Source organism: Sphaerodactylus townsendi, linkage group LG03 (genome assembly GCF_021028975.2).
Source record: "Sphaerodactylus townsendi isolate TG3544 linkage group LG03, MPM_Stown_v2.3, whole genome shotgun sequence".
Lineage (NCBI taxonomy): Eukaryota > Metazoa > Chordata > Lepidosauria > Squamata > Sphaerodactylidae > Sphaerodactylus > Sphaerodactylus townsendi.
The window spans coordinates 98,623,833-98,650,878 of record NC_059427.1 but is presented as its reverse complement, the minus strand read 5'-3'; the positions used below and the strand labels follow the sequence as shown (position 1 = coordinate 98,650,878).

The 27,046-nt window shown below is 43.6% G+C and overlaps 1 protein-coding gene across 1 annotated transcript in view; it reads right to left on the bottom strand.

Moving 5' to 3' along the window:
- Window positions 1-667: 667 nt before the first annotated feature.
- AFAP1L1 (actin filament associated protein 1 like 1) overlaps window positions 668-27,046 on the bottom strand; it is an 80,018-nt gene continuing 53,639 nt past the window's right edge. Inside the window, exons 3-19 of the mRNA XM_048491159.1 lie at window positions 25,504-25,587; window positions 24,512-24,609; window positions 23,020-23,131; window positions 21,756-21,854; window positions 20,334-20,545; window positions 18,965-19,144; window positions 15,575-15,670; window positions 15,061-15,154; window positions 14,537-14,689; window positions 13,643-13,854; window positions 10,972-11,117; window positions 9,193-9,271; window positions 8,427-8,538; window positions 6,666-6,830; window positions 4,954-5,132; window positions 3,712-3,837; window positions 668-2,231 (exon numbers count right to left, since the gene is read on the bottom strand). Of these exons, the coding sequence (XP_048347116.1) occupies window positions 2,208-2,231; window positions 3,712-3,837; window positions 4,954-5,132; window positions 6,666-6,830; window positions 8,427-8,538; window positions 9,193-9,271; window positions 10,972-11,117; window positions 13,643-13,854; window positions 14,537-14,689; window positions 15,061-15,154; window positions 15,575-15,670; window positions 18,965-19,144; window positions 20,334-20,545; window positions 21,756-21,854; window positions 23,020-23,131; window positions 24,512-24,609; window positions 25,504-25,587 (2,171 nt within the window). The 3' untranslated portion in view covers window positions 668-2,207. The remainder of the gene's footprint in view (window positions 2,232-3,711; window positions 3,838-4,953; window positions 5,133-6,665; window positions 6,831-8,426; window positions 8,539-9,192; window positions 9,272-10,971; window positions 11,118-13,642; window positions 13,855-14,536; window positions 14,690-15,060; window positions 15,155-15,574; window positions 15,671-18,964; window positions 19,145-20,333; window positions 20,546-21,755; window positions 21,855-23,019; window positions 23,132-24,511; window positions 24,610-25,503; window positions 25,588-27,046) is intronic.

Sequence of the window (27,046 nt, the reverse complement as noted above, 5' to 3'; positions counted from 1 at the left end):
CACTTATGTTGTTTGCTAGTACAAAAGCCCAGGTGGAGACTGCACTAGAAATTATCACAGTGTGACAGCATAGCAGTCTGTATCTCTAATCTCTTTGTTTGGCAGTACAGCGGCTCATAGATTGAGCACAACGCCACGCAGCACCCTGAACCTCTGATGTGACACCCATTTACCTGAAGCAAGCTGTATAGCAATCAGCAGAATTTACTTTGAAGAAAATATATTGAAGATCAAGGCATTGGCTGGCCTGCAGATGAAATGGCTTTTGTTTTTTGCCACCTCTATCTACAAACAACACCATCCTTCAGAAAGGCAGAGATAGTCAGTATTTGGTCCTAAACGTCAGTCATTTTGAGCTTATTAATTTTGGACAATGTACCTCTTACAGTTTGGTTTCAACACACTAGTGCCCCTTTTCTCTAACACATACTTCCAGTAAAAGCAAACATTACATCTGAACCAACAGAGTAGTGTAAAACTATAGTTAGTGATCCAGCTGAATATGAGACTCCCACCTTTCTGGAAGGACTTGATTAAGGGATGTATGTGTATACAAGTGTGTACCTCTACATGATTCCCTCCCTTCATATGACTGATTTCAGTAGATGCGTTTTCAACTCCATATTGGATCTAATGTAAAACAAAAGATACGGAATTATGTGTGAAACCCTGTACAAAGTTCATCTTTTATTGGGGGGGGAGCAGAAGGAGGAGATCCAGATTTTAAAGTGCAGACAATTTTTAAATAGCAAAATGTATACCACAAAATGAATATAAAAAGATACAAGCTTCCCACCCACCTCCCAAATAACAGAAAGTGTGATCGCACAGCAGGAGGATAATTGAAGGGGTTTACTGCACCCCTTTACCTTGGGCCTTCTTTTCCAGGCATCTCTCAGGTTTTAGTTCTTTTCAAATTCCGTGGGTTCAGTGAGCCTGAAACTGACCAGAACCAACTCAAGACTATGTTACAAAAATCTGTTTCCTAGCTTCTCTTCCATCAGAGAGAACTTTGCTTCTGTTTTGTCTTTTTAAAGGCAGCATAGTATCCTTTAGTGAGTGTAGACAGTTTCTTCCAGCAGCTGATTTGCCTTCAGCGGTTGACTAGAAACAGCACTCTTTTGCAAAACAGCTCTAGTGCAGGAAAACATTTCACTGAAGCAGTTTTGTTGGGGTTATCAATTCATTTGTTCACCGTCTTCTCTCACTTATTCCAAGTGGGACTTCATTTCTGCTGAGCAGCTATGAGACAAGAATGAGCAAACGAGCCACTGCCTCAGCTGGGGAGAAAAACTTTAGACTGTCCTTGAAGGGGAAAAAAAAGTACTTCATGCCCTTCTGTTGATAGTGATCTTACCTGACACATTTATTAAAAACCTCAAAAGGCAGCTTCAGAGCGATTATGAAAGTTGACAGAATACTTCTACCACAGGTCAATGCTGACAAGCCTGAGCTTTAAAACCAGACTCAGTGTTGACAAAATCTTAACTTGCCGTGTCACTTTCTCTGGCTTCAGTCAACGGTCTTACTTTGCATTAGCTGCCCTGATTTGGTTTGTCAGGAAGCAGGACAGTGAAATAGGCTGACAATGGCTGTAAATAGCATCCTCTGAGAGGACTGATTGTAAGGCACTTCTGTGTCATGCCTCATTTCCTTGAGGTGAAGAATGTCCACCTGGGTTCAAATGTGAGAGGAGTTGCAGTGAGAAAGTTAAAGTGACTTGTCCGAGGTCTTTGGCGGCCTTGGCTGAATGAGGACTCCGAACAATCTCATCATCTCTCCCCATCAGGTCAAAATAGCCACATTCCTGCTGCTTTATCACTCAGACCAAAATCCATCCATCCAGATAGCTGGCACACCAGACCTATTTGAAATGCTCATTTTAGGCCACTCAAAGAAGAGTATTTTGAGAACACACAAGTTTTTAAAAATCCCTGAAAGGGTTCCCTTTCCCCACCCTGCCTCCCACCCTGCCTCCCACCCTGCCCCTCACCCACACTAGTTCTCCAAAGCTCATCTGCTTCTTAATCCTTTTTTGTTTTCCACTGGAGGGTAGGGGTGCTCCCTGCTGAAGAACCAAGTTCCCCAGCAGCCTTTTGCAGTCTCCATGAGGGATGAAAGGCTCTGGCACTGCTTTAGCCTTTCCCAAATGTGTCCCTGTGCTGAAAAGGAGATCTCCTTGGGGACAGCGGCCCAGTGACCCTTGCTTAGGTTTTCTTCATTTCCCATTCCTAAAAATAAGGAGAGAGAGAGAGAGTGAACAGGGTAGAAAGGCATGGGACCTTGAATTGTAAGAAGATTTCTTCAGTCTGGAGGAAGTTTTGTGAAGGAAAAGAAGTCTCCTTTGGATGGTGTTTTGCAGAGTCTCATGTTTTACAAAGAATGCTCTGATTGTTTTTTATTAACCATTTTTGCAAGGATATCTCCTCCAATGTTACATATGATCAAATACATACATTAAGCAACGCTCACTATCATTTTGCAGTCTAGGAGATGTCACACCCACTAGAAAAAAAAGACTTATAGTGTGCCCTCCAACAAAAATAGCAAGGAGCCACAGATAGAGCGCATCTCTAAACAGCCGTCTGCTCACAGGAACATGTGTGTCCAGAGATTCTTGGGAAACTGTGTTACGGGTTCTAGCATCTGAATTTTGCAAGTCCCCAAATCGTATATTGCAGCAATTTTGGCTACAAGCATAATCCAAACACTCAATAGGGACGAAAGAGCATTCTTTAAATCAATTGTGAAAGCATTAATAATTAAATTATTGTTGCAACACTAGAAATTAAACATTCCAAGTTGCTCCTTTCCTGTTTCTCAATTTGTTTAGCCATTCCAAGTTACAATGGCCTCTGTCCTTCTGATCAACTAATCCTTTTTAGCTACTTGGACTGCAGTTTTCCAGTTGGCAACACAAATTTGCTCATCATGCCAAAAAAGTTATTGCTCTCTAGTAGCTGAGCTCTGAACTATAAATAAAAGCTCCAATATGATGAAACAAATCCATTATTTTAAAGTAAAACTATTTCAAATAAAGACCAGCTGAGAGAGTTCAACTTCAGTGGCTTCCAATTGTTGTATATGGTGAGTCTCTTCACAGACACTAAACGAAGAGAATTTGTAGAATACACACTTTGCATCTTTGCATGCACAATGCCCCAGGTTCAGTCCCCAATGTCTCTAGCTAAAAAGGGTTTCCACCAACAAATGTCTGGAAAGATCTTTTTCTGCCTAAGACCATGGAATGATGCTGTCAATTGGAGTAGGTAATACTGAGCAACAGAAAACTGAATTGATTCAATACAAGAAGAAGAAAAAGAAAAAGAAGAAGAAGAAGAAGAAGAAGAAGAAGAGGAGGAGGAGGAGGAGTTGGAGTTTGGATTTATATCCCGCTTTCTCTCCTGCAGGAGACTCAAAGGGGCTTACAATCTCCTTGCCCTTCCCCCCTCACAACAAACACCCTGTGAGATGGGTGGGGCTGAGACAGCTCCGAAAAGCTGTGACTAGCTAAGGGTCACCCAGCTGGCCTGCACAGAATTCCCCAGATAAGCCTCCACAGCTCAGGTGGCAGAGCGGGGAATCAAACCTGGTTCCTCCAGATTAGAATGCACCTGCTCTTAACCACTACGCCACTGCTGTTCCCTTAAAATTCTGACTTTTGCTAGAGACACTTGAAGATTTTGAGACCGAGAAATTTCTGGTGTGTACCTTGGCCTTCTGTAGCACATTTCCCTTGTTGGCAGGGAGGGAAGCACTTTGTTTCCTCATTTCTGCGGCACAATTAACTGGCACCAAGTGATCTGGTTGGTTTCCATTTGGTTGGGTTACAGTCTCCTATAAGGAAAAAGAACACACACACATACACAGAGATAGATAGAGATGGGAAACCAGATTATAAATAAACCAGATTATAAATTCTTGTTAGATTTGTTGTCATTAAAGGGGCTTTGTGAGAGAAAACAGGAATGGAAAACCTTGTAAGAACTACATTTCCTGGGTCCTATTATAAGAGTAATGATGCTAGATCTGGAAGAAAGGGAAGGGTATGCCACATGTGTGACCAGTCATGCCATAGTTGCTCAGAGAGGACAGTCTCATCATGTTTCTTTCCCTCAAAGGTTTTGCCCTCACTTTCACCTTTCCTGGCCTTCATCCTTGAATGACCTCAGTTCTTTCAGCTGGCTCCTGGCCCACTTCACCAGGATTCTGCTGCTCTTCCTTTCTAAAGAGGGATGCCTAGAGAACGGGAGGTACCCTTTCCAAAGGCTTTTTTGGGGAGGCCTGTCTTACTACAGCCTCGGCTGGTTAGGTTCTCAAGACAGGAGAGAGTATTGGCATAACTGAAAAAGAGAAGCCTGTCAGTGGCCATTTTGCAACCTTCTGTTGCATTACCCATGTAAAGGTACTATGGTAACAAACCCAGCAAAGTCAAGTCCCACTCACCCCCTGCAAAAGAAGTACAGAGCTGTCAGAGTTTGCAGTTGCCCAGAGTAGTAATGGCCACTTCAGTTGAAAAAAAATATCATGAAAATAAAAAGCAATGTATTCCAATTCTGAACAGTTTTCGTGATTTTGTTGTAGGTAAGATTCATTACATACAGTGTGTACATCATCATTCCTGTATCAGTAGAAAGCTTAGATGCTAAGGATCCACAACTGTTCCAGAATGACTGATGCCTAACACTGCTTCACAGCAATTTTATATTTTAAGTTTTAAATCCTTGTAGCTATGAATACATTCTTTTTGCATGATTTGGATCCCCAGACTTTAGGCATAGAAAAGGGCCCATTTGCCCCACATGAGAAAATGGCACATGCATAAAGCGAAATACAAATCAGTATGATTCAGAGAACTGCTCACAGATCTTTTTTTCAACACTCATACAACAAAATGCCATGTATGGCATGGACCCAGTTCAGACTCATATGCAGCAGCCATTTCCTCCTTACTTTGCTTTCACTTTTGGTGGTCACAGTCAGCCCCAGAGCTGGCCCTCCTGCCAGTGACTGCTTCAGCCGGTCTTTCACCTCTGTCAGCTTGAGTTCCAAGTCAACACGCCGTGCCTCATTTGCTTTGCACTGTTCTTCCAAGGCAGCAACACGAAGCTCCAGTTCTTTCAGGTCTTTCCCTGTTCCCAACATACACACACGGAGCACAATCAACCTGTACCTACAATTTCTTCCCAGACAATGAAGATCAAGGAACTCAAAAGGAGAGTGAGGGTTTGAAACAGTAAAAGGAAATGGACTTTTCCCTCCTGCTACTAGTGAGAGGGGTGGGAAATAGGAGCTTTAGGCCTCTGCCTAACACCACAGCTTCCATGAACTGCATTAAGCTCATATTACTTCTGCCAGCAAACCAGAAAAGAATGGAAAACACCCATGTGAATAGGTTAAGAACACTGGATGAAGACCTGGGAGACTCAGGTTTGGATCCCTGCTGTGAATTAAATGTTTTGGGTGACCTAGGGCCAGTCAATCGCTCTGAGCCTAACCTACTTCTCAGGGATGTTGCAGAAAGAAAATGGAAGTGGGGAAGAAGCACCCTGAACAACTCAAAGAAAGAACAGTGTAAAAATATACAAAATAAAAGTTAATAAAAAGGATGGGTGGCCCTGGTTAACCTGATCTCGTCGCATCTCAGAAGTTAAACAGGGTCAGCCCTGGTTAGTACTTGGATGGGAAATCATCAGCAAAGACCAGGGATGCAAGGCAGAGAAAAAGGAAAAGGTGCAAGCATCTCCACTGACCCATGGGGTGACATCACATCATGACATTTACAAGGCAGACTATGTTTATGGGGTGGTTTGCCATTGCTTTCCCCAGTCATCTACATTTTACCCCCAGCAAGCTTGGTACTCATTTTTCCGACCTCAGAAGGATGGAAGGCTGAGTCAACCTTGAGCTGGCTACCTGAAAGTGACTTCTGTTGAAATCAAACGCAGGTTGTGAGCAGAGCTTTGACTTGAACTTACCACTCTGCGCCTTATACAGAGGATGGCAATAGCAAACCACTTCTGTTATTCTCATGCCTTGAACACCCTACTTAGTTGCCATATGTTGGTTGTGACTTGATGGTATTTTCCACACACCCAAGAAGGCTGAGTAGCTTTCACAACCCTATCACAGAAGAAACTATTAGTCCAGTAGATGGTGCTATTGTGCTTTACTTGACCCACCTCAAAGGAAAAAGGCAATTGTTTCTGTGACCAATTTGAAGCGAGGTTGAATTGGCAGTATTAAGCAGCACTAAATGAGTTTTCGTAGGTAGCAGATATTGGGCATACATCCAACACAAGGCAGTTGGTGCTGGGGCCAAAGCGTAAGATGCAAACAGCGGCCACATTATTGCATGCGGGGTCAACATCAAGCCAAAAATGCTTCATAACTTGGTGGAATTGATCAGCAGTTTTATCCCTTTCATCATGAATAACGGAATCCTCCTTTTAATCCTAATGGCAAGGAATCCTAGGGAAAGAGTGGGGTATCTCTTCAGTGAAGAAACAGATGCTTTGTTAGAGGTCTCTGAAGGGATCAGTGACCAACTGGAATGCGAGCGGCCGCAGGTAAGAATGAAGTAATCAGAGAAGAACTGTCAGATGGTAAATCAATCAATGAACTTGGAAGAAGGGGGATTTCCCTCTCAGTCTGCAGAGTTATACCTGGGCTGCTCTTCATGGCTTCTCGGAGGTCTCGCTTTTCCTTGCGCAATGTCACCAACTCAGCCCGGATGGAGGCCTTCTCCTTCTCCAGTTTATCCTTCTCCATCAAAAACCTTCTGGCATCTTCCTCAGCCCTGTTTTTGCCGTACTTGTACTGATTGGCATCTTCAGAAAGACAAACAAGAGAGAAGAAGTAGTAGTGTTGGATTTATATCCCCCCTTTCTCTCCTGCAAGGAGACTCAAAGGGGCTTACAAGATCTTTACCCTTCCCCCCTCACAGTAGACACCCTGTAAGGTAGCTAGGGCTGAGAGAGCTCAGAAGAAGTGTGACTAGCCCAAGGTCACCCAGCTGGCATGTGCTGGAGTGTACAGGCTAATCTGAGTTCCCCAGATAAGCCTCCACAGCTCAGGCGGCAGAGCAGGGAATCAAACCCGGTTCCTCCAGATTAGAGTACACCTGCTCTTAACCACTGCGCCACTGCTGGAAGCACTGCCAGCATTAGGCACTTGAGGAAGGGCTTTTTTAACCCCACAACCCCAGAAGGAAAAAAGTTTAAAAGCATGCTCAGCTGTGAACAGACCATCCTCAGAAGATATGACATTAAACTAAAATGGCAACCACTTAAGATCTAACCTGAACAAAGACTGTGTCTCTTCCTGTTGGCAAAGAAGGGGTTTGTAGCAGCACAACCTTGCATTTATGAATTGGGTCTGCTAGACTTCTAACAAGACTTGGTATTCTGGTAAAACTGATTTAAAATGCAAACATATACAGCCATATTGAAAGCCACTAGATGACTGGGCACATATATTAAAAATAAGGACACTGGTCTCATAGTACAAGTTTAAAAGAGATTAAGCCAGCATGGAGTCAGATCAGTATTCCTGAAGCATCACAGTTGGCTTGGATCCAGGCAAAGAGAAGCTAAATAAAGGGAAAATAACCCAAACCCTGGGCATCTTGAGGTAGAACACAAAAATACATTGAAGCTCTGCCCTTATTTATTCAGAAGCAAAAATGTCTAATGGGTGTAGGCTATGTTTCGGTGGTGAAGCATCTGGTTTGTGTGAAGGAGGTCTCAAGTTCAATCTCTGGCATTTCCAGTTATAAAGGTCATGGGAAAGACCTCTACCTGAGACCTTGGAGAACCAACCTTTCTCCTGGAACAGTCAGGACCCAAGGCAGGTAACAACAACTGAACACAACTCTCTCCCCCCCCCCCCACCTCTATAAAAAAATGAAAGATTAAGACATGTGCTTTACGTGTCCAGCTGGGATACACTGTACTTCCAAGTAAGTGTGCTCAGGAAAGTGGCCTTACTTGCTGTTGAAATTTCCCTTTTCTGTTAAGGGACGCAGGGAAGAATGTAGAAACAGGATGATTACGTAGCCTCTCTTATTCACTGCTGTATTGTTGTGCAAGCAGTTTGGGTGAACTGTACTCCAGTCCCTCTGTCCCTACAACATGCCTATATCTCAGAAAAACCTTCAGGATGAATGGAAAGCCTCACACTCAGATTTCCCCATGCCCTGTAAATTAGGACTTCTACTCCATGACTCAGTCAAGACTCAGCCTTTGTCTATGAGCAAAAAGTGGTACACATTCTGGAACTGGAACTCAAGAGTAGAGAGTGCTGCATAACCTTAATGAGCGGAAATGCCTCTTCATAAATGCCAGCTCCAAGACCTGTTCTACCCCAAGCTGATTGCTAAGCCAGCCACAACAGAAACCCAACAGGCAGACCATACCCAAACCTACTGGATGCATGGCGCTTGACTTTGCCTTGCGGATCCACACGGCGCGATTTCTCACTGCAAGAGGAACCGTGGCGCTTCACCTGGGATCCTGATGTCCGCCCAGACTTTTCCAGCTACACACAGGGAATAGAGAAACACCCAGAAATTGTCATTTCAGAGGAAAGAGTGATGCAGGTCATTGGTGGATGAGAGTAGAGACTTTAGTTCCTTCCAGGGCTGTATAAAAGTTTGAGAAACAGCTGTCCCAGGGGCCTCTGCCGTGGGAAGGTTCTCTGGGTACCAAATAGCATACAGTCACATGCAGTGGTGGGATCCAAAAATTTTAGTAACAGGTTCCCATGGTGGTGGGATTCAAACTGTGGCGTAGCGCCAATGGGACTGGGCAGGGCATGACAGGGGCGTGGCTGGCCATCCCGGGGGCGGGCATTCCGGGGCAGGGCTTTGGCAAGGATGCAGCCGCTGCGCCGGTCCTTGGGTGGGAAATGAATGCACGCAGGCGCAGGCTGCCATGCACGCCGGTGCACCTCCTGCTAGACTGCTTCAAGTTCTGCGCGCTACTGCTGAGAGGAGGGGCATAACTAAGGCAAAAATCATGTGGCAAAATCACCAATTAGTAACCCCCTCTCGGCACACACAAATAATTAGTAACCTACTCTTGGGAACCTGTGAGAACCTGCTGGATCCCACCTCTGGTCACATGTGACCAGGGTAGAGTCGGGGAAAGGAGGAAACAAATAAAAAAGAATTATGGCCTGTCTTCTTCATACCTCCACTTTTTCATATGGGACTTCGTCATATAAGACTTGGGAAGCATCTGTTTGATTCTCAAGGGAAGAACTGGCCCACCTGAACAGGCAGAGAGAGAAACACACACACACACACACCTCTTTACTCTTCAAGTACTGTCTGCCAATTATCATCCTTTAAAAATATTCATAAGGACAAACGACTAAGCTCTTGTCTACATTAATGGACTGACTATGTATGCATAAGAGCTTTCTTTTACCAAGTCAGATAACTGGTTTATCTTGCAAATCATTATAAGGATTTGCAGCAGTTTTTCAGGGTGTCAGAGATCGGACCTGGGATCTTTTTTATACAAAGCTTCGTTTCTACTGCTGAGCTGCAGCCCCTGCTCTTATCTGCTTTGCTTATTGGTAGGAAGATGTTCTCTCGCACAAATCTTCTGCATGAGTTCAGCATTTTATGTAATGGAGCAACTGATGTCTTCAGGGAAAAATTCAGCCATAGATATATGTTGGACCAAATAGCATGCTAAGTCAAAAACGTGGGTTTTGACTTCTGGAGACATCTCACAGATTACATTGGAAAAGTTTTAAGCATGAATACTGCTAATCAGGAAGCCCATCAGGAAGCTATGATAGACATTCTCTGTTTAAATGCACACAACATAGCACATCCGAATCTGCTGCTACATAATGTGTGAAATGGCCCTTGAATAAGAACATACCATGAGGGATCTTTAATCCCCATTCTGAACTCACTAATTTGGATTCCACTCTTTACTCCGTATTTCCAAAGAAACAGTGGAAAGAGCTATCTTTTTCTCATCCCTGTTGAACACACAAAAGGGCGATGAGAAGCACAGTCCTGAAAAGAGTTATACCCACTGACTTGAACAGAGTGGAACCCTTTTTAAGACTGCACTGCAAACCCATTAAAGAGGCATAGAGAAAACATGTGCATACAACATGACTGTTTTCAGGGCCAAAAGTACCAGTCTCACCCCTTCCTATGAGCACCTGCCTTTGTGCCTCTGCACAGATAAGTTATATGCATGTTTGCTTTGTCCCTATGACTGAGAACATCTGCTCCCATTCATGAGGATGGAGCCTGCATGCCTACCCATGCCTTGCAGACAGGACATATCTGTGTACACAGCCAGTACGTGTCTAGAGGAAAAGCAGAACCAATGAGCTGGACCTCCCTCCTCTTATGTACTATGCCCACATACACAGGCTAATGCATGTAGGATGGGGAGGGGGCTACCACGCTTGTTTCCATTCTCCCTCTATAATGTGTTGGCTGATTTCAGAGAAGTCAAGGCCAGATGGTAACATTATCTTATCTCTGCATCCCGAACCACACTTAGAAATCAAGAAAAGTCATCCCCACCCCCCATATTTACCCATATGATAAATTGAAAGTCATGAATGCCAGCTTGCTTGGCTCAATCTGACATCCTCCTGTTAATTAAATCATTATTAGTGGCCTACTCTGCTCCATCTTTCCTGTTTAAATCTAGCATGGTGTTGTATTGCTGATGGCCTAGATCACAGGTGTCAAACTCGCAGCCCTCCAGATGTTCATGAACTACAATTCTCATCAGCCCTTGCCAGTACAGCCAATGCTCATGTTGGGAGGGACTGATGGGAATTGTAGTTCATGAACATCTGGAGGGCTGCGAGTTTGACACCCCTGGCCTAGATGGTCATAACAGAAAGTCTGATTATCAGAGGTAAGAACAGCATCAGACAAGCATTTTTTCCCCAACTATGTCACAGAATGCTAGGAGATGCCCTTACAGGTAGGAGTGTCTCACTGCATTGATTATGTTGGCTATCTTCTCCACATCCACATAGTCATAATGCAAGGCCTCAGGGGTTGTCTGGGAACCAGTTTCAACAAGTAGCAGCCCAAGCCAGCGTCCCAGATCTTCATAGCTGCTTGCCTGCAGGGTTAAAACAACACTGTATTTACTCAAATGCAAGACTAGGGTTTTTCCGTTAAGTATGCTATCAATTAAAAAAGATGTCATCTTATTCACTTACAAGTTACAGCTAGGTCCATTTTAGGGACATTTTTAGGGATTTCGGTAGTAATCTTACTTTCAGGATCATCTTCCTTTTGAGTAAATATGGTAGTTAAAAGAGAAAAGAAATGCCTATTTATCTGGGGAACAAAGCAGAAAACTCACCACCTTCAAGTAAACATACTAAAGGGCATTTTTAATGGCTGTCATTTCTCCTTAACCCCAAACTTCCTGCCTCCCAAATTTTTGCAGTTATACCATTCACCACAGGAATTTCCTAGGCTTCCTCTATATGAGACTTGCTGTGCAAGTGAAGCTTCTCTAAACAAGCAGGTAATAAGTTACCTTATGAAACCATACAGACATTCCACTGAGCCATTGCCATAGGTCCGTGGTGGCGAACCTATGGCACTCCAGATGTTCATGGACTACAATTCCCATCAGCCCCTGCCAGCATGGCCAATTTGGCCAGGACTTAGGGTTGATCTGCATGAATAACAAAGGCTGCCATGGGGGACGACCATTAAGATGAACTAGTGAAGAAATCATTTTACTGGTTCCCCATTTACATAAAATCTCACCTTCCTCCAGTTCAGGATGCTTTGCCAGATCAGCACTGGACAGACATGAAGAAGCCTTTATTGATTTAGATATTTATACTTCACTTTTCTCCCCAAAGCATACCATATTATCATTTCCCCCTCCTCCATTTTATGATGAAAATAATCCTGCGGGGTAGGTTAGGCTGAGAGAAAGCTATTGCCCAAAAATCATCCAGTGAGCTTGAATGGCAGAGAGTGGGGCTATGAACCTAGGTGCCTCACCATGCTGCAACACTGTGCTAAAATGGCAGATTGTATTTTTTAAAAATCATGATGGGTGAGTAGCAAAAGAATCAGATTGCTTTACCATTGCCCATATGCTCTCAGTTTCAATGTTCGTGTGCTTTCGGATCATATTTGCATCACCTGATTTATAAAAATCCGACGGATTTTTATGTTGAAACATGTTAATGTACAGATGTCAAAATGTCCACTTGGATTACATTAAAACAATCAATTGAAGACCAGTTTGGTGCAGTGGTCAGTGAGGCACTGGGAATTTTCAATTAAATCCTCCACTCAGCCACAAAAGCTTACTGGCCAGTAGTCTAACCTACCTCACTGGATTGCTGCAAGAATAAAGAGGAGGAAAGGAGAGTGACACGTGCCACCCTGAGCTCTTTGGAGGTAGAGCTTACAAAAATGGGATAAATATTGTACACAAGACATGTTACACAATTTATTTTTTCATAATAATTTATGAAACAAGCAGAAGACTTCTACCAAGTTGAAGTGAAATTCTTTCTGACAGTCTGAGGCCCATTATGCATAAAATGCTTACCTTGGGGCTCTTCAGTGTGCAGTGGCCTTGCAGAGGTGGCTCCTCATATTTTTCTGTTTACACACAAGGAGCCATTCCCTGCCTGCCCTGAAGCTAGCCTGGTGCCTCAATGAGTCTCTGCAGCAGCTTTTCCATCAGCTCCTCTTAAAGGCACATATCTAATCACATCCATAATTGCAAGATAAAGGGTTTTGTTAAAATCCTTTAAATTGCATTTATATTAATATACCTGAGATAACAAGTATATCGATATTGAAGCCTCTCTCAACCTAACCTTCCCTGCCCCAAGAAAGAACCATTCCCTGGAATACACGCTGCTAAAGAAGGGAACCATACTCTCTCTCTCTCTCTTCCTCTCTTCCTGCTGCTGCAGCAGCCAGGAAAATTGTTTTAAAATACAGTCTTGAATGAAATAAAGTTGTAAAAAGCCCATCTGATCATCAGGGAGAGAGGAAGCAGAGTAGGAGAGGTGGGATAGAAGCAAAAAGAGACGCTGCTTGGGTTGTTCCTTAGCAAAAGCCAAAGAGAGAGGTTTGTTTTTAAAATAGAAGTTTGTCTGAGGGAAGAGGTCCAAGGCAAAGCTGTGCTGGCAACTCTGCCTGTTCTGGCTGAGAACCAAAATTAAATTCAAGCTAGAAGTGGTCTCACTTGCTGCAGGGACAATATGAAGTAAAAGTGGGGTTTAAGGAAATACGTCAGTATAAGAAATCTTGCGATGACGCACATTTGCCCCCATCGCATAGCAGATGCCTTGTGTGTAACTGGCCTGAGAAATGTTGAAGGTTCCCAGTGAAGAAGTGCCAATGTCAAGAATATCTTCTGGTGCTCCAACATAATGTATTGGGTTCATTGAATCTCTTTCTTTTGGCCAGTGACATCACCCTGTAAGACTGGGTTTGCAAGAGAAAGGCTCATCAGAGTTCTTCTAATATCCAAGGCGTTGCTCTAGCTGTACATTTTGTATGATGATGCCCAGGCTCTGAAACCTATTGGCTTGCCTCATCAAGTCTGCAAAATCATTTTTATTCTTCAGAGTCTCCAAGAGCAAAAGCCACACTCACCTCCAGAGCAGAAACTTCTTGTCCCCCGCGAAGGATGCGGAAAGCAAAAGGGTGCTTGGGGCCCAACCCTGGTGCCACCTCGCAACCTCGCAGGACAATGGCATTCACATATGTTCTTAAGTCAGTGCGGTCCTTGTGGAAATAAAGCATGTTGCCTTTTAAACGGCACCAACGTTCCTTCCAGCACTGGTTAACCAAAACATTCAAGTAGCCTGTCGGGGGAAAAAAGGCAGTTGAGCAACCAATAGCCAGAAATCCCAAAGTGTAGAGGTTGTCTCCTATGAAATTAAAAAGAGTTCAGCTTTGGTATGACAGATCTGAAAGCAGGAGAGCATATCTTGGAACCTAAAATTACTTGCTATCACAAGATATTTCCCGAAACAAGTGTCCATCCTTTCCCCAAAAGACAGATTATGAAAAGCACTTCTCCACCTTTGTCAGAAGTTAGCTGCTTCATAGAGTTACCTAGAATGTGTAGACATTTGAAGTGGGAAGTAGCCACCCACAGCATAGTTTATAATTCATGTTGTGGTGACCATTATGTGGCTCATGGGTGAATAAAGAAAACTGAGCAGGGTGCAGTGCTCAGTTTTGGAGTTAAAATGCTCCAACACATTGAATTAACACCAAAGAGATGCTAGGGTGTTGTGTGGTTTCTGAGCTGCATGGCCGTGTTCTAGTAGCATTTTCTCCTGACGTTTCGCCTGCATCTGTGGCTGGCATCTTCAGAGGATCTGATGGTAGTAAAGCAAGCGGAGTATATATATACTACCATCAGATCCTCTGAAGATGCCAGCCACAGATGCAGGCAAAACGTCAGGAGAAAATGCTCCGAGAACAGGGCCATAAATAACACTTTCCATCTCTACCTCCCCCTCAAGTCCCAATACAAACCACAGCATGGGATGTCCTCCTCAGTAGAGGATGTTTGAGTATCCTCAGGGGATGGCTTCTTCTTGGAAAAGCTAATTATCCTGGTGATTTTTCTCCCAGCCGCTCGACTAACAGAGCCCTTTAATTCAGCTAAGCCACTTTTCTTGCCTTTCCCTAGGAGGAGAAAGCAGAGAGATTGAAACCAGGACATCAAGTCTCCAACTCAATGAGAATCAGACGCATGTTTAGGTTTACCTCCATAATATACAGGGCTGCAGAACAAGAGGTTCAGAAGGGAGGGAATATACATAGCCTAGGGTAACATTCACTGTAGTATTATGAAAGAAGAATTAATTGAAGACAGCTGCTATCTGGAGGAGATCCAGAAACAGCACACCTTTATAATGGTGAAGTGTGCTGCTGTAGCCCCAAAGAAAAGCACAGGACAACAGGGTCACCAATTCTGGTTCAGTGCTGACATTGGTGCTGCCTCCACCAAAGCGACACCTGGCTCCTGGGCAAGAAGAAAAGTGGTAGAGACTCACCTTGCTCATGGGCTTCTCTCTGAGCCATGGAAGAGCTGTTCTCTGTGGTGGCCACGCTGTCAGAGTCAGATGTTTGCTTGTCCTGAGATGACCTCTGCAAAGGACAGAAGATCACAGGCTTACTAGTATTCTTTTTTTCCACTACCCCCTCTGCAACCCAATTGGTGATAATATTTCATCCCTGCCTCCCTGAATCTAACGTGATACCCAAAGCTAGATCTCAAGAGGTTTTTACTTCAAGTAGGGACTTTAAACTGATGCCAGGCACCTGTGTGCCATGAGGATGCTGCAATTTGTTACTCAACACTTTACTTGCTTCAGAAAAGCCTTAATCTTGTGTAATCCCTCTCCTTAGCAAAGTACTACATGGGTGTTGAAAAACAAAAGGTCTCCTCGAAGTCTAAACTTTCTCATTATGAGTTCATAGATTGGAGTCAAAATGTGGCTGTAGTGCAAATAACACACCCCATTGCCCACATCTCCAACAACACCATCTGTAAGAAAAACAGACTACCTTGTCACGGTCCATCTTGCATGTGAGTATAGGAGACGTAGGAATTTCTGTTCCATTCAGTCCACCTCCATTAGAATTACTGACTTCTTTGATCACCTGTGGGTGTTACAGTACTGAGTGAGAGCAGTAGAAACACCAGTATTGCTAAACTTTACCCTGGGGCTTCAAACTATTCAGCAATGACTTGGGAAGGAATGTATAATTAACACTTTAGTTGACTTCTAGAAGGGAGGGAACAGCAAGTTTATTTTTCTTTTCTCTTGTAAGAGCCTCTGTGGAGGACTTCATAACACACAGAATCAGGGATGGCTAACTGCCAGCTAAAGGCTCCCAAAGCTAATTTATCCCAGCCCCTACCAAATTTTCATCAAGAATATGGTTCAATGCTTGCCCAAAGTTTGCATCACATGGAAAATAAAAACAACACAGAGAGAGAGAGAGAGAGAGAGAGAGAGAGATATTTTAAGCTTCACTTTAAATGTCTCTGAGGATTTGCATATAATGCTCATTGATGACCAAGTAAGTAACTGTGAATACCTTCTTGTTAATTTGGTGACAATGTTCTGGATTTGGACTGCTCATCAGAAAGCAAATCTATATCAGACAGTAAGTACCCTTCCAGTCTCTGGACCACTGTATAAAAAAGAGCCCCTCTCTCAATACAGGAATTAGTTATCCTTGCCTTAAATAAAATCAGTGGGAGTATTTTGTCCTACTTTAACATGATTGGCCATTAGAAATTACTAGCATCTTGTCAGGCAGCCATGTTAGCCAGTCTGTTGTCTGGACGGCACTGCTTTTTGCCTCACTGATGTTCAGCCTCTGTAGTCTTTTAGCCAAGGGTGACAGAAGTTTTGTGAAGCAATTCCAGTCAGCTCTGGAGGAACATAACAGGAGCCTCTCCTTCATTTTTATTCCAACACACCCATTTCCAGGCCCTGCCACATTCAGTCTGCTTTGTCTTCAGGCCTCAAAACAGGCCTAGTTGAATTACAGATCTCGGCTCACATATTTTATTTCAAAACACATTCTCAGAGGCAAGACTAGCCATCCCACCAAAGTATCTACTAGATTCATGCCAATCAGAGCAACATTCTGAGGAAGGAAGAACCTTGAGAGGCCAGGAGAGTGGGAGTGCTCAGATAAAAATAACATACATAGCAAGGGCAAGAACTAAAAACAGCCAACACGGGGAGGAATAGTCATTTAAAAATGCCTGTGTTCCTGTCAGCACTCAAGCCAAAGGACACTGCAAGATAAAAACAAAAATCAGATCAAAAAGTAATTGAAATATCGTAGTCAGAATTCCTTCCAGCTAAGTTCTACCCAGGCTACATGTTCCATTATGCTTCTTCCAGGTCAATCAAAGAAATTTCATCCAGAACAAATTCTAGCAGGAGGTCTGTCCTATTTTGAGCTTGGAAAAGTATACGGGAAAAAGAGAGGCCTGACAAAAAAAGTACCCTATGACACAGCCTTTAGATTTGCCTCATAGGGCTGAACTGGAAGGACTGATCAGCCAACACCTGTAGAGATCATAAAGCACCACCTGGTGGCCATGGCAGATGATAAGCACTGATAGTGGGAACAGAGCTATCCCTGCCCTTGTTCCAGCTGCTAATGTTTGGTCAAATGTCATGTTACCAAACTCAGCTGTTGGGGAGATGCTGTTTCACAGGGGGGAATGGCTCAGGGGAAAGAGGAGTCTTTAATCCTTTATTTTCCTGCTGAAAAAATACCACCCCAAACTAGTCTCACCCCATTAGAGAAAAATGGACAGGGAACAGTATGGGAAGAGTTTTAGAGCCCCTCTTTCCCCATACCATTCCACTGTCTGAAACAGAAGGCCTAACGGCTGCATCTGGAGCAGTTAAGAAATCTTTACATGATTACGGAACTAAACATTCCAATGCAAAATCAGTATCTGGGGGAAAAAATCACCACCGTGTGAGTTGCAAAAGTCTAGTATCTTTAATTTTTTGTTATCAGTGGATTTTCAAGACAAAGCTTCATGCTCTGCCTGAATGCTTTCCAGATACATCTGGCAAGCCACTGCTGGAAACAGAATTCTGAACTAGGAGTTTTGATCTAACTCCACAAGGCTCTCCTTATGTATCAAATTTACCTTCACCAAACAGAATTGCCTCTTATTCAAAAAAGTTTCTAGGCAAAAGTAATTCTCACTTGTGCATCCTTACATGCTTCCCAATGCATAAAACAAACAAGAGTCATTTACCTTCTTAAGAATACGCAGTTATCAAGAGACCTAACCCTCCATTATTGTTATTGTGTTTGCTCATGCTTAATTAGTTTTTATTCTTCCAACTTCCTTTTCCTTTCCTCTAATTCTTCATTGATACAATAACAATTATTTGGGGAGAAAAGTGTCCTAACCCTCCAATTTCCCATCCTTGAGACTTCGGCCTCTCATTGTCTGGCAGAACTTCCCCTCCTGTTCAGGTACACCAACAGTGAGCTTCAGAAAACCTGTTCTCAACAGTAAAGTATTCACAAAGCCCCTGAAATGGAGGCCAGCTAAAATTTGGAGCATACATACATGATCATTCACATGTATGAGTGCCAGTTTCTCCAGAACAAGAGATCACAGTTGCCTGGACAGCAAAAGTGATCACTTATCACTTGCTTTAACCATTCCTTTGAGCCCAACACACATGCCAGTTTCTGTACAGGAACAGACAAACCTGTATACTCCTACCTCTATTCCAATTCCTCAAACTGCACATGCTTACTCTCTCTAGAAACTAAAGACACTCTCTCTCCTTATGAGGGAGAAAAAACAGCTCTTCATACATGGGATGAAATAAATGCATGCAGGGTATTTTGCTGCTTTGCCACCTGTGTTTCAGGCAGGCAAGTAGTCACCTGTTCCCAAAAGGGTGGGTGGGTGGGTAGGGTAAGATAGCATCAGCAAGTAATTCTTTAAAAATCCACTTTCCCCATTCTATATAAATTCCTACTTCCTCTACTTTATAACAAAGGCAGGAAAGAATGGGGGTGGTAAAGAAACAGGCTCTGCCCTGCCATTCCAGACAATTGGAGGGGGAGCAGATGGGGAGGGGGTGTAAAGTTCTGCCCTGCTGGTAGGTTTACTTTGCTCCACAGCTAGTGCCGTAATCAGACAAGATGATAAGAGCATGGAGGAAAACTCTCTCCCCACTGAAAAGATAACACTGCCTTTCCCATGGGACCAACCACTCCTGCCCATCTCCAAAAAAGTTATCAGAGGAGCAGGGCTACATGCCGGAAGGGTACAGGGTTCAAAGGAAACAGCTGGCCGGCAAGGGTGTGTGTGGGGTGGGGTGGAGACGGGCAACATAAGAAGAAGGGGTAGGGAGGGAAGTGAGTTCTGCCTGAGGTGCTGACAGTTACCTTCAGCCATTCTTCTGCCTGCTCTTTGCTTTGCACAGCTAACACCAGAGCCTCAGCTCCTGGCAGAGTGAAACGCAGCTCATGCTTTTTGCGGCGTCTGTCCTTCGGCACATAGACAACGTTGCAGACACTGAGGGGCATCTCGAGGTGTGGCTGTCGATGCTTAGAGCTTTTATAGCACTAAAGTGAGAGAAGGAGAGAAAGAGAAAGAACTCTTATGTTCCTACATTGCAGGGGGGGTTGGACTTGATGGCCCTTGTGGTCGCTTCCAACTCTATGATTCTATGAACTTTAGCTTCCTTTCAAGCAAGTTCTTTCTGAGCCCATTTGTGGCTCCTTCTCAACTTGTTCAGAAAAAGCAGGAATGTAGCATGGGATAGGGGAGCAAGGAGAAAAGGTCAGAAATGCACAGCAACAAACTTGCTGCTTAGTCAAATACAAAGATTATTATAATCAGACAAAAAATATGGAAAAGCTCAAAACTTACTGGTCTCAAAGAAAAGGAAAGTTTGTGCTTAACCTGCAGCCAACCTTGGCACTGTACACATCTGGGTATGGTGTTACCCCAAGGGCCCTTTTACCAAAGGAAAAGCTACATCTAGAATGGTGTTGAATGAAACAGCAAAGCAAGTATGCTGAGCCCTCTTCCTCTTTTCTTGCTTAGAAACAGCTGTCTCCCCTGAGGTTTCAAAGGCACAGCTGCCTAACCCATACTGCCGTTCCAGTGTCCAACACATTTTGGAAGTATGAATACCAGGTAGCCTCTACCCAGAGAGCATGAAGCTATGCAGTATGGGTCCCCAACAGGGTTTCTGGGGCACTAGGGTGCCAAACGCCACATTTCTGGATGTCTACCGAGTGATTTTAGAAAGCGGGCATGGCTTGGTGGGGCTTTTGCCCAGTAGGGCTTGTGATGAGCTGTGCAGATGAAAATGCATCATATCAAATATATCTTCTGCCTGAAATGTTGAGGAGTTACTATGAAGGTTATAGATAACCTTGAGACTTTGTGGTTGGCTCTGCTTTGGCTGGCAGACATCTTGTGGTTGGCTTCAATGGCAGCCATTTTACGGTTGTGCCCACCACTCTGTCTCAGAAGTTGAAAGATGCCCTTGAGCTGAAAAAGGTTGGTGACTCCTGTCATATGGCATGCAAAGAAATGCCACCCTAAGACCCCTTCCATTTCTCCTATCCGGCAGCTCTTCCTGAACAATCAGAGTCAGTTCCTCAAAAGAGAGGATCTTTCCAACCCAAATTCCTCAGTTCCAAATGCACTGTTGAGTCAAGAGCAGGATGCTCTGGCTTTCCTCCCTAAAACATTTCCTGCTCTCCTCCATATACTCTGGCACTCCACAAGCTACCAACTCACTAGGAGTTTGTTGTCTTTGATGACTGTCAGCTGCTTGGCCCACTGCCCAAAGCGCTTCTTGCGTAACAGGAAAGCACAAATCCTGCAGTCCTTCACCAGGTTCATGGAAGCTTCCTCTGACGGCCATTGGTGTGTTAGCCTCTGGCCTTTCCCATCCTCTTCCTCTTCATCGTAAGACTCATAGGAGCTGCTCATGGCATCAGAATCATTGTCTACAAAGAAGACACACTGTTATCCATGATGCCACTGCCAAAGTCAATGGCTCCACATGTGCAAAAGGTCATCTCTACTTAGGGGCTAGCTCTCCTTGCTGTTGTTTTTAAATCAGAAGCTTTCTGACAGGTGACAGTAGTTTCTAAAACACATGCACTTCACATTTCTGTTTCTTTCAAAGTTTGCCTACGATTCTCACAGGTTAATTTCCACTTTCTGTGTAAAAGCCTACAGTTTCTAGACTGGATTTTGTAGATCTCAGCACTGCACATGTCAGACTAGAACTTGCTCAGCTGGAATAAGGCAGGTAGAAGTTACAGGACCAACCTGTACAAATGGATTATCTGCAGACAAGGAATGTAGAGACACACGTGTGCCTCAACTAGAACCAGATTTCAATATACCAAATACAAATATGCTTGCTATCGTGTCTTAATATCCTCCAGCCTGTTTTTTCCTTATAAACTCCTGGTTTGAATTTACAAAATGTTGGAACTTTTCACTGCATTTTTCCAGTTAGGTTTTCGTTTTTAAAAGATGGTTCTGGTTAGAGTAAATCAAACGATTTCTATAATTCAAACCTTGGAGTAAACTGTAATGATCCCTGATAACCTTCTTGTAAGTTAAAGGGAGTAATGAGGGAAATAATTTTTACAGGGACATGAGTAAGGCCTAGCAAAACAGGATACGTGCAGCCTCTAGATAGCACTGGGACAGGGATTTCTTCAAGGTTTTTTTTAAAGCAGAGTTTGTTTTTACAGGGTGCAGGCTTGGCTGTTGCCTGTAGTGTAGGAGTCAGAAATATATGGCCCACTGACTACACAGAGCTCCTGACACACTTGTCACAATCCCAACTTTCAAGTTTAAGGAGCAAGTTTCTTGTACAGAAGGCTGCACAGCCAGGCGAGTTTCTGAACAGAAATATTGAAAAAAGTATAGAGCAAACAAAAAAAAACCCCATACACATTGGTTGTGGGTCTATCCATGTGACTGAACTAGTTGCCCAATTCTACCTCTGACTAACAAGGGGATTTGGTACTGGTCACTTACTATTCCCTTTCACACACACAGCAGGTATGTCAGTTCCCTGGACTAAGACTTTTAGGTATACGCTGACTGCCTCCATTTGTTCCACATTCACCGAGCCAACAGCTGTTAGGGAACTCCACACCCTATGGCTCTACCACACATCTTTGCTCTGCTACCTACAAGAGTTCTTCTGTTCTCCATTCATCTGGGTGACAGGGTAGTTGCTATCGGCATCTTCGTAATATCCATCCTCTATTGAGTTGCGGGGACTGGAGTTATCTGTATAGAAAACAGATGGGACATTTCAGACAGCTGCACAAAGAAAGGTTTTCAATATATGGCAGAGAGGTTGTCAAAGAGACTCTGTTGGGAGATAGTGTTGAGATGAGCTGCAAATTCAGAGCCTTTGCATGAGGCTAACTTTGGAGAGGTAGCATAGGAAAGTTTTCACTACTAATGATACTACAAAAAGAGACCAGCAATGTAGGCACAAGACAACAGAACTCTATAAAGTCATCTCCCTCCACCTGTTCCCAAGTGGCTGCCAGACACCCCAGCCTAGAGTAGAAAGGATATCATTCAGAGAGTGCCAAGTGGCATAGTTCACAACTCCTGCTTGGGAAAAGCTTGCTAGTTCTTGAAGACTTGCCTGATAGTCCCTCCAGGTCATAGCAAACCTTTAGTACACATTTTCCCTTCAAACAGGAAACTGTAAGTAGTACATACTTACCCTTCAAACACTAATGTGTAATCCACTCCTACCCCTTCCTCATTTTTTTTACAGCCCAACAAAGTTCAACACACAGGGGAGCCTGTTTCTCTGGAGCCAAAACCTGCCTTACCCCACTCCTCTCCGGACTCTCCCCCACTTACCTCCTGGGCTTGGCTGAGGCAGGCCTTTCCTAGAATCCTGGGTGGTGGCCATCACTCATTCACAGTACTGCACACAGGGCCAGTATAGGCTTTCTGAACCTTCTTTTTAATTTCTATGCTTGCACTCAGGGAACATGGTTTAAAAGATCTTTGGGAGAGCCACCAAGGCTCAGCATTTATTCAGTCATGAGAAACAAGAGCAGGTGTTAGATTCATTTCTGTGCTATCCCCTTAATCTGTCAGGCAAACGAAGAGAAAGACAGTTCTTAGACAGGCCCTTCAAATTCCTGCTGCTCAGGGTTTGCTGGTTTATTTCCTGGCATGTCTGAGCAAACAACTGCTTCTGACATCTGACAGACTAGGGAGGGTGGGGAAGCAGGAAAAAGCAGGACACACCCCACAGAATGCCATTTTCCTCCCCAGGGCATACAAATTATAAGCCTGTCACTTCTCAGATATCTACGAGGAGGCTTTGTTTTCCTAGGCTGATATGGGAGTGCCTGAAAATAAAGTTGTGTCAAGATGGAGACAACCGGCTGTTTCTCTCTCCCCGGTCTCTAGTGAGACTTACTGTGGGAGGTGATGTACTCAGGGGCTTTTCCTGGGCCCAGTGGCAGTGCTTCCTCATAGTAGTCTTCAGGGGGAGGGGTGGTTGGCAATGGTGGAGGTGGCTCTCCAGAAACCTGTGAGGGGAAAAATGGCCAAGACAAATATTACTGTGCTGTCTTATTTGAACGTGACCACACATTAAAAACTTTAGTGAAAGGATACATTCAGATAACTGTGTCTAATATTAACCAGAGTTATGAGACAAGGGGGTTTCCAGCCATGCTGACTGCTCGCTGCTTATGTGTCTAATTGAAGACCAAATGCAGGGTCAATGTAAGCAGGGCAGTTTGTTTCAGGGATTTCATGGGAAGGAGGGGGTTCATCTTTGATGTATCAGAAAGTGAAAGGCTTATCCCAAAAAAGTGCAGACCACTGAACTATTTTCCCAAGACCACCTGGATCTTGCCCATAGCAATTTTGGAGTGGTGTACAGAGCCTGGAAACATATTCAGAAACAGAGGGCAGGTTGCTAAGGTCTTTCAGCACAGGCAGTAAAGTGACTTAAGCTTGACCATGAACTCTTTTGTGTGTGTCTGGCTGGGCACCGCACAATTCACCTGGGAGTGTGTGTAATGACCTATTAAAGGCATGCACTGCAGAATGCCTCGCAACAAGAACTGCTCAAGTCAAGGCAAGAAACAAGCTACTTATATTGGTTCTGGTGGGTTGTTTCCAACTATCTCCACCCTCTTTCTTCACAAATCTGGCTATCTGCCCCCAAACGTTCCACTGGGCTAGAGAGAGACATAAGGAAGAGACGAAATGGTGCTTGCACGTATTTCTTTTGTTCTGCTATACTCTTCTGATTAGGCAGGTTTAGAGAGCAATGCAAAAACCAACTACCAGAGGCAGTAGTGGAATGATTGGTTGCACTGTAAGGATCAACAACTATTTCAACTTTCTCTTTTAAAAGAGCTATTGCATGTCTCTTGCCTCACCCTGCATTCTTCTATAATTGTACCTATGTCTCAGCAGAGGGACATGGGAAGCATGTGTACTTTTTTCAGAAAGACTGGAACATGGTCAAAAATCTACTTATAGTAAAATGCTAAACAAAGTTACACCTTTCTAAGCCCACTGGCTACGTTGGACACTATGTAACTGTTGGGGGTTGTGTTTTTATTACTGGAATGCATATGGAAGGGAATGTAGTGCCAGCATGCATGCTCCTGTTGTTTGCCAATGTCTCCGAACCCTGGCTATGCATCTACAAGCAATATATGAAAACTGAAGTCAATGCCAAAACTATATAACCTGCAGTTGATGCAGAAAGCTGCATTTTTGCACCAACTCTGCATTATGCTCCTTGTTATTTGTTTCTTCCTCTTTGACAGGATTTCTTGATCTACTGTCTAGCTCCATTCCAAACACCAAGCACCCAAAAGAGATCCACCATAACAAGCCACAATTAATTAAAGTTGGAATAATACTGAACTGGGGTTGATGTCACTTACATTTTTAGCTGATTGGCTCCTGGAAAGCTTCAAGTTGATGCCTTCTTTAGCATCCCCATCATCTTCTTGCATATCCTGAAGGTCACACAGGTCACAGTCTGGAGGAAGATTAGAATCCAGCCATTGAACAGTGCAATAATGAAACCAAATATGGAGTCTCCCTTTTGTGCCAGAGCCTCCTCATTCTCTATGCTTCTACTGCCCTCCCTCCCACTTGTTTTTGGTGCTTGTAAGGATTACAGTGACAAGGTTGAGCCACTAATGAGAATGGGGAAAGGAGGCATTTTTGGAGACTAAAGGAAGGGGCAGCTCTCCAATCTTAGGGTGAAGCTCGAGGTCAGGGAAACTGGTAGCATTCTGGAACTGGCTTGTGCTGAGGATTTTCTTCTCTGATTCACCTTCCCTAGTGCTGTGGTTCCAGTTCATATCCTATTCCCCATGGATCTCTACCACAATGGCTCTTAGCCTGGGCTGAGGAGAACAATAACTACTTTGGGGGTTTAGGGGTCTATAGGTATTGAAGATGTAGGGATTTAGAAAGATTTGGATTCTTGGTTGAGGACTGCTAAATTAGCATGGTTCCAATTTTTCTTGCAGATCTTCCCTCATAAATTCAAAAATACTACATGAGCTAGGATGTTGCTGGAAAGAAGGTTTATATCAATCTGATAGGCATCTGGATTTAAAAAGAAATTCAGTGTCAGTTAGGAATGGATGGCCCTCTTGTACTCCAACAGCTGAACACTTGTCTTCATCAAGGTTCCTACTTAATTCCTTATTGTCTCATGAGAATTATTAAAGGGACAGATAGAGGAATGCCCTTAGTTTCTGGACCCATGAAAAGAAGAGCATGAGGGCAAGTGCCTCGAGTTTCTTCTGCAAGGTGTAAACTCATAACCAGCGATCCCAGACAAAGGAGGACCATTAAACATGTAGAAAGCAGGGACTGTCTGAACAAGAAGCATTAAAATGGAGCAGATTGCAGTACATACCAAATTCTTCAAAAAGTGACTCCACAAAGCTAGTGCCGTTGTGCAACGTTGCTGTATTCACATACATGTAATTTACGTCCTTCCCTGCAAGGCAGAAATGATATTATGACAAATGTTAAATCAAATATTGCTTGAGATCCAGGTTTTCATACCTTCTGAATTTCAGGCACATTCAAGCCTACTGGACCTCACCATTGGTCTGCCCCACTGCAAATACACCCAGCACTGTTATACAGCTAAACATTTTAAATATGGCCAGTAGAAGTGGGGAAACAGTCTTTCAGGAAAAGGTGTCTGCCATAATTGATCTTTCCATGAAGGTGCCTCAGTAAACTTCCAAGGAGCCTTGGAATACAGATTCACAATAATAGAATACAAGTTTGAAAACCTCTGCTCTTTGAAAACCTCTGCTTCGGGGAAATAGAAAAAACACAGATTTGCTACCTTACAGGACTATGAATTCCTCACTTGAATATGAAACATATCACTTTCCAAGTAAGCTATAGGGTGGACACCCAGGAATCAGAAATTTAAATCTTGGTTCCATATCAGATTCCCAAATGGAGTTTGAATCAGTTGCATTATCTAATGGGTTTGGCCATAGTTTTTCTAGCATAGCAGTTAAATTGGCCCCAACTGAATGAATCCTATGTTTACATTCTCCAGTCCATGGACACAAGCAGTTCCCGCCCCAAATGAGCTACTGCTCCTTGAATTTCAGCCAAACTAACCAGGTAGTGCCCACATGTGTGTTTCATGCAAAGAAGAATGACACCCTTCCTGGTATGTGAGCAGCCAACAAGGAAAAAGAAAAAACGATTTGAGCAAGAAATACAAAGCAAGAATAAGAAGTCATCTTTTTCCAGAAGTGGCCATTCCATGGAGTCATTTTTAAGTAACAGGGAAGGGATAACAGATCTGCTGTGTATTGTAGAGGGATGACAGAGGAGTTAATGAGGAAAGAGAAGCCATTTATTTTTCCCATGGAAATCTCCTCTCTCAGCAGAAAATAGTCAACAGGAAGGCTACTGGGAACACATATTTCCACAGGAAACACTGAGCAATTCCTGTCCAGTTAGAGAAGGGCCAAATATTCCCACTGCTTGCAGAAGGGGGGAGGCTCAAGAGCTACAGGTGTCTTCTCTCTCTTTCTCTCTTGCACACAAATATGACCACACCACTTCACAGACAGCCTGCTCTATTTCCCAGGAACATTATTGTTATGACATTCATCCAGCAATTTTCTAAAAGGAAAAAGTGCTGCAATCATCTTAGAATGTATGGGGTACTAAAAACAGAATGAGGCACATTATCCATCTTCAAAAGCTTGCTGTTCCACCTGCCATGCACAGGAAACTTCCATAAATATTGAGAAGAGTTTTGCATGTACCCACAGGACACAGATAAATAAAAAGGTAGACCAGGCAAGGACTGTTTAATGCTTGTTAATTTCTGCTCCTCAAGGTCAACTGGAGGACTCTATTTGCATGGAATGCTCCAGCAGAGGGAGTCATGTACCTCCCTCAAGAAAGGTCTACGAATA